Below are 7348 nucleotides of genomic sequence, written 5' to 3' on the forward strand. Positions count from 1 at the left end.
GTTGCTAAATGACTTCTGTGGATCATAAATTTTTTCGCGAAATTAAGTACAGATTTTATAATTGTGTAAAATTATGACAACCGGATATGTATGCATGCATTCTAATGCTTTATTTTCCCCATTCTTCGCCGCTGTAGATGAGGCCCTGTGCAGCCATCTTCGGAGCGTGTGCTACCTCGCTGAGAGTCTCGACACGGAGAGCGTGAGGCACGCCGTTCCATGCGCTAGGAGATGTCCGACGGGTGCCCGTCCAGGGAAGAGGCCAGGGGAACCCCTTGCCATGGGGGTACACACGCCCATGGGGTGAGTTTACCTGCTGCTAATGCAATATACGATGTACCATCCTACTATGTCCTGCAAAAAATTAATATTTTTACTTCCAAGTTACTGTAGCGCTGCACAGTTGCGAATGGTTGGTATACTTAAAATAAGAAAATAAAACAAAAAAAATGTCATCCTATCTTGCTACGCCTTCGAAAATTGTATGATCATAGGTTTTCCCGGCGTATCAGCTGTTCTTGCTGTTCATCCTCAGGGGATCTTCCGAATGACGGACGGACGGATTCGGAAGATCCCCTTAGGATGAACACAGTGTCGCTGCTCGAAACGTCGGGAGACATTGAGAACATCAACCGGTGGAAAACCCGAGAAACTTTTCTGCACCTTCGAAATACAGTTGGAATTGGGGGTGATATATATTTTAAACGATTGTAACATCTCGAATTTCCTTCTCCTATGCTCACTTACAAACCTCATGTTCTGACAAAATTTCCTTTTTCAAATGAACGAAAATTATCAAAATATTGAGAGCCTAGCGTATTTTGCTATATCCTGTACACAATATGCAAAGCTTTGCATACTGTGTACACGAATAAAGCATAATTAAAAAGGCGGAATAGTAGCTTTTCGAAATTCGCCATTTTTTGACATTTGGAACGCTTTGTCTGAAGAAATTACTCGATTCGAATATTTTTTTCATTGTTTTCAAAGCCAAAATCAATCGTAACTTTTCTGCACTGTGGCTACTGAAAAGTAGGAATTTGCTCATTTTGGCACCAAAATTATTTACTACCCACTCGAATACTGGGAGTGGAACTTTATGCTGTTAATTTTTATCTTGTTTTGAATATGTATAAAATGTTGGATAGGCGGATTTACATTTCTGAAAATAGGAGTTGGCCATCATGCCAACGATGATAGAGCGTCTTACACAAAAGATATGGTTTAATCCCTATTTTCCTTAACGAAATAGCCTTTTTTCTTTATTGAGATTTACCCTGTTTGAGTGTTTTTACGAGTTATTGCCCTTTAAGTTGCAAATGAATGCGCGCGAGTATTCTTTCATAATAATTAAAAATATTGGCAATTAGGGGCTTAGTTTTAAAGAGCAATCGCGCATTGAATTTTATTAATGCTTCGAATCAAAAAGCTAAAAGAGGCCATAGAGATATAGTGTGTAAATAAAGGTTTTTAGGAAACTAAAAGCAAAATATTTCGGCAATAGCATAACTAAAAATTTGTTTTGATATTCGCAGAGCTAATTGTTGAAAAGTATGAAAAGAAACACACTTTAACGATATTTTTTTTCTTTTCTTCAACATAAATTCTAAGATAGTCTATTATTAAGCATATAAGTTATATCATTATTGGAGAGACATGGCAAGGTATCCAAGTGAGAAAATTAATATTTATTTGAGATAAAAGAGCTGTAGCTGGGTTTTCTGAAGACTTCATTTGACAGGGATGAGAGTGACAACTTTCTCTTTTTCTGCATATCATTGAAAACTGTATCTGGAGATAGGCCTTAGGGCTTACTACTCTAGCCGAGGGATCCAAAACCAGCAACGTAGTGGCTATGCTGAATGTGAGCAGAAATTTTGAAAGAAAAAATTGTCAGAATGAATTTTAGGAAAACAAAAATTGTAATAGAATGATGTTGCCTACAATACATACACAAATTAATTTAATAATGACTCTTTGGCTGAAACACATCTATATTGATTATTCAATGTGATTTTACACCCAATATTAAATTAGAAAACGTTCGAATCTCTCCTGTAACCATCGAGGGTCCATTAATTGGTCAGAAGTGAATATAATTATACGAGCGTGCTGCGCCCGCTCCCAGCGGGCTTCCCCGCTCTTTTAAATGCAGGTCCACAGAGGGATAGGAGCGTTTCTAATTTTAAAATTTAGAAAAAAAAGGCAGGGTCTTATGTAAATTGGAATGTTCATGTACAAATTGAGGTCAGAGGACCTCTTTAAACACAACATTGGAAGTTATTACACTATCCTCTTTTAAACGCACATGATGACTCATACTCACGTATCAACAGGAGACATGAATGTGGAATCAGCCGCATTTTGATAAAAGTTATTTAAAGAATGCGAGATATCGTTGCAAATGAACAAATGTATCAGTTTGTGTGCCGTTAACGTCAGGAATATTTACCGGTTTTTGTTTTTTTCTTTGTTTTTTTTTAATTATTTTAAAACCTATTTTTGGAAACAATAGCAATATTTAGGAAGTAAGATATGCCGTGGCATGTTCTTTGATAAACTCTGTGAATTTTGATACCTCATTTGTAGAGTTTGGTTTCGTATAAGTTGAGAAAAAGGTATCTATACAGTAGCAATAATATCAATTACAACATATTTTTTGATGCTTTCCTTCACTTAGCTATTCAACCTGAGATTTCTCTTTATTGCACAGTTGAAAGAAGAGTTCAGTCAGCATCATAACTTTCGGCCATAAAAATCAAACCAAGAGGTTTAAGGAACTCCTTCCCTTCAAAGGCGAACAGTGCAACCTGCGAAGTTCTTATAATCGAATGAGGAATTTTTACAGTGATCTTTTTAGAGCATCCGGAGGATCCAAATCCTTCTCCCCAATTTGAACCGAAAACTACAGCTAGTTTTCCAGTCAATACCTTTCAGAGTCAGTTTTTCAAATTTTTGGTTGAGAATTTCGTGGGAAAGTGTTTCCAATGAAATACAGTGGCGTCGTAATAGATCTGAGAAATTCCCTTTTATTGTTTATTGCGCTAATTTCTAATATACTGCATGGGGAACATTAGCATGGTTACTTAGAGCTTTTATCCATGACCCAAGAAAATTACTCACGCTTTCACGTTTAATTTCACGCACGTCTTGATTACGGAGGACCTTTAGAGGAGTGAATTTGAAACTTTCCTTCGAATTCTCGCATATTTACCAAAATCGAAGATAAATTATTAGAGACTGATTTATTTTGTAAAACAAATTGAGAAATACACAAGGTGAGGAGCGAGCAGAATATCAACAATAGGCTGGATATGGGTAATCGCCAGTTTACGTTGATCAAGATAAGATGACAGTAAGGGCAGCCAGCAGGGGTTATTCATGGCCCAACCTGCACTATTGAGAAATATATCCGGTCAATTTCAATGGATTTGAAAAATGTATTAAATATATTCACTCTTGTCTATTTTCTTACTTACTTTGGCTGGACCTCCCGGGTAAACCAAATGCTCCACGTAACGTAGCGAAAAAAAATGTAACGAAAATTCCAATGCTATTGCCGATACACACTCAGGTCATAAACCCGAAGGTTGGATAGGATTGTGAGGGCCGTGGTTATCTCTAACTAGCCATAAGCGCTAGAGAATTTCAGTCACTGCAGGGTATCAGGCAGTCACAGCAGCAAGCCACACATGCAGGGTAAAGTGGTAGTTTATTCCCTTGGGACACCACGTAAGCTGTGGGTTTTAAAAGGTTTTATTCATAATTGGGTCTGAAACTTTTTTCAGAGTAGCCAAATGCAGAACTCACTTCGTTGTCCTTGGTATCTCATATTGCGGAGAGGTGGCATAATTCAAAAGACAAAATTTTTAAGAATTCCATTCGTCGCAAATAAGGTGACGTCTCATGCTCATGATGAGCTAATATTTAATGCCTCCGCTGGACAGCGTATGTGGAGGAATGCGTGTTATCCATGGCCTTGGAATCAAGTGAAACGTACTCGGAGCATTAAATATTATGCCTTTTTTCTTCTCAGCTTTCACTTTTAATTCGCTTGCTAACTTGGCCCTTAAAAAATATCTTGTTAGAGAATCGCGTTAAACTCCGATCGCCTTTTTCGGCAGCCGAATCACGCATTAGGTGCTGAGTTTCTCCAAGATTAGGCAATCATCTAAAGGCATGAAGAAGTTTTGCATGCTCATACCATTGGCAGCCTTTAGAAAATGTTATCTGTGAAAGTTTCAGCGTTTGACTGAACATTTTCGGACATTTGGTTATTTGGGACATTAAGGGTTTTATTAGCAGTGGTGGTTCCAGAGAGGGGCTATGGGGGGCTATAGCCCCGCATTGGGTATCCAATTTACACTTGATAAAATGGTAATTTTGTTCGGACCCCCACTGCTGCTGGGAGATTACCACGCAGGCACACCACCTAGTCCCCCTTCTTGTATCCTGGATCCAGCGCGGTTATATGGACACCCTTACTGATTTATGAAAGAGCTTAGAGATGATTTATGAGTACATCATCAGATGAAAAATTATGAATTACACATGGAGGAATATTTTGACCGGTAAGAGCTTAAAACAGTTAGGCTGTTTAGGACGATATAGCGAAAAGTAGTGCGATGATCAATTTCTAATGTATAGATTTCAGTTTATTTTATCGACGTTCAACTATTTCCTTGCAGGAATAATTATTCCTGCCCAGTAATAATTCGTGCAATAAACTTTAATTTAAAAAGTGCGTGAAAACAAAGCGAGACTGTTTTCCTGGTAAAAAACATGTATGTTGGGCCATTTCTCTCTGTGGAGCACACAAAGAGAAATTATTTAGTAGTTTAAGGAACAATAAGGATTTTATGCATTGTTAAATGGAATTTGTGCGTCTCGAAGATCCCCGTGTGTGTTCAGATTATAGCTCATCCATATATTTTGTTCGCAAATTTTAATGCCTAAACGTTTAAGCTAGGCAATGAGTGAGCGAATTTTCAACGATTTCAGTCACGATTACATGGATTGCTCAAACGCTGCCTTATATTGGAGAGGAGAGTTATTCAAATTTTAAATAAGAAGGGCATGCATAGTCTACTAGTCACGTGCACTCAGTGAATTGCTCTAAATAAAAGAATTAAACACAGATCATGTTAAGTCAGTATTTTCATCTTTGGTTTGAGGTGATGTAGCTCAAATAACAAAATGCTTCCATAAATTCCAAATTTTACCCCACTGATTTCAATTCTTTCTTAGTTTTTATTATTTTATTAATTATGTCTTGAGGTAAATGATGATGCATAAAAATATTATAGTCACACCTCTTTATAATTTTCCAAAATAGTTTTCTTCCAGAAAATTGATGTTTTGAAATATTATATTCACAATTTTATTTTTTTCTCTGGTTGTAGGGAGTAGAATAAAACATTTTAAGTCATTTTTCTTGTTCACCCTTTTTCCTCATTTACTATCACCTTCATTACTTATTTTTCCTAAATAATATGTACGCTAACTATTATCTCTGGCTCTCAATATTCGCTCGATTAGATATTGAATTCTACAATAATGTATCCTCATAGGCAAACGGTTATGCGGGATTCTAAAAATGAATTTCATGCTATGGTGAGAAAATATCGTTTGCTCTCAAACTTATGTCGTTATTATAATTATTGTATCCATACTCGGCAATTTGAAATTGTTATATGTATTTTATATTTTTCTAGATAAATAAATAGATTTTTTAAACGATGTGGTGTGTCAAAGGACCAGAGAAAACTAATTTTGCTTGCATGTGATGAAATTAACAAAGCTACACCGGGGGATGCTTTTGCCTAGACCTTGGAAAGCAAAAAGAAAATTGACATGTTATTTGAAACGTATGTATTGCCTGTATACATATATGGGTCTGGAGACGAGGAGAACGGCTTTTTCATTTTGATGAAGAGTTGACTATCATCAGTTTGGCTTTTCGGTTACGGGTTCGAAGTTGGAGAAGGGCATCCGATGTTTAAAGGGCACAGGCTGGGATGATTCGTAAAATACCAAATTTAAATTTTAACCTAACCCTTGGAATATCTATCATCAATATTTATTGTTGCATTCCATCGTGGAGGTGATGCTTCTGTTATGATTCTCCTCAAGTCGAGCCTAATTCCTGGGTTGTTTTCGTCCGCAGCATCTCCGGTTCCTTCTGCCTATCCAACTCGGATCCTCCGTACTGTCCGACCACCACGAGATCCAAGGGCAAAGGCGATAAGCGGTGCTGCATCCTCAAATGATGGACCGCATCAGCACCCGTCCCGACAAGGGGAAATACCACACCACCGTCGCCGTTTCAACCCAACCGACGAAGGAAATTTGCCTCGTCAAAAAGCATCACTTCCGAGCACACCCACCCATATTTTTTTGTTGTTTCCCGCGTGGTGAAAATCTGTAGCAAACTTGAAATCCACGCTCAGCGCAGGCACGTAAATATTTGGAATTTCACCGTGACTATCTCAATGATGTGAACTCTGTATTTGTGAGGGAGATTGACTATGTCAAATGAGTTTTTTTTAATCAAATTAGATCGCTGGAGTTTTCTAGCGGAGCCCTTGAAACGGTTCAAGGAGGCAAGTTTAACACATTTTTCTTCTCTCGAAAAATAACAGAGTTGAAAAGGGATGAAACCCACTGCTTCACGACTGACAAAGTTTTTGTTTGCCTACCGTGGTACCGTTTTATGGAGTTAATGACTGTTAAGTGTCAGCGAGTGTTTTGATTCATGTGATATGGTACAAAAATGTTGAAATATGCTATTTAAAAAATGTATTTTGTTTATTAAATTGAGTTTTTTTATTTCTCGAGAACATTTTTATTTTCCGTATCTTTGGATGTAGGTGACCAGATAGTGTTACTCACGATGGACTGGCACATTTTAGGGTTCAATGGTGCACTGATAGTCAATAATTGAGTGAACGACATGGGTGATTATAGGCAATGGTTTGCCATTTTTGAGCCTTGAACTTGGGAATGGAATCGTTTGTGTACCCTTAGAAGATTTATCACTCTTTTTCGTATTGCAGCCGGCTCTCATATTGAATGCTGGTTTTTCTTGATTGCAATAATGTAAAATTTTGGAAACAATTCTACCATAAAGTTCATCATGATTTATTTAATAATAGACCGGCAATGCGCTGTCTAGTGCAGCCATCCTTGAGATAGTGCTTGGATGCAGTGGCGTACCTAGGAATATGCTTCGGAGGGGATGGAGGAGCCTGGGAGGCATAGGCGGATCTAGGGGGGCACGTGCCCCCCCACCCCCCAGACCCTTAAAAATATGGAAGATTTTTAATACGGTCCCATTATCATTGCGTTC

The 7348-nt window shown here is 37.8% G+C and overlaps 1 protein-coding gene across 2 annotated transcripts in view; it reads left to right on the top strand.

Moving 5' to 3' along the window:
* The window catches only part of LOC124157585 (phospholipase A1 VesT1.02-like), a 29216-nt gene extending 22385 nt beyond the window's left edge, over positions 1-6831 (top strand). For both annotated transcript variants that reach the window (XM_046532432.1, XM_046532431.1), the window contains exons 7-8: positions 138-303; positions 6167-6831. In XM_046532432.1, coding sequence (XP_046388388.1) covers positions 138-303; positions 6167-6269 — 269 coding nt within the window. In that variant the 3' untranslated portion in view covers positions 6270-6831. The remainder of the gene's footprint in view (positions 1-137; positions 304-6166) is intronic.
* The last annotated feature ends 517 nt before the right edge of the window (positions 6832-7348 follow it).

This window comes from Ischnura elegans, chromosome 4 (assembly GCF_921293095.1).
Source record: "Ischnura elegans chromosome 4, ioIscEleg1.1, whole genome shotgun sequence".
Classification (NCBI taxonomy): domain Eukaryota; kingdom Metazoa; phylum Arthropoda; class Insecta; order Odonata; family Coenagrionidae; genus Ischnura; species Ischnura elegans.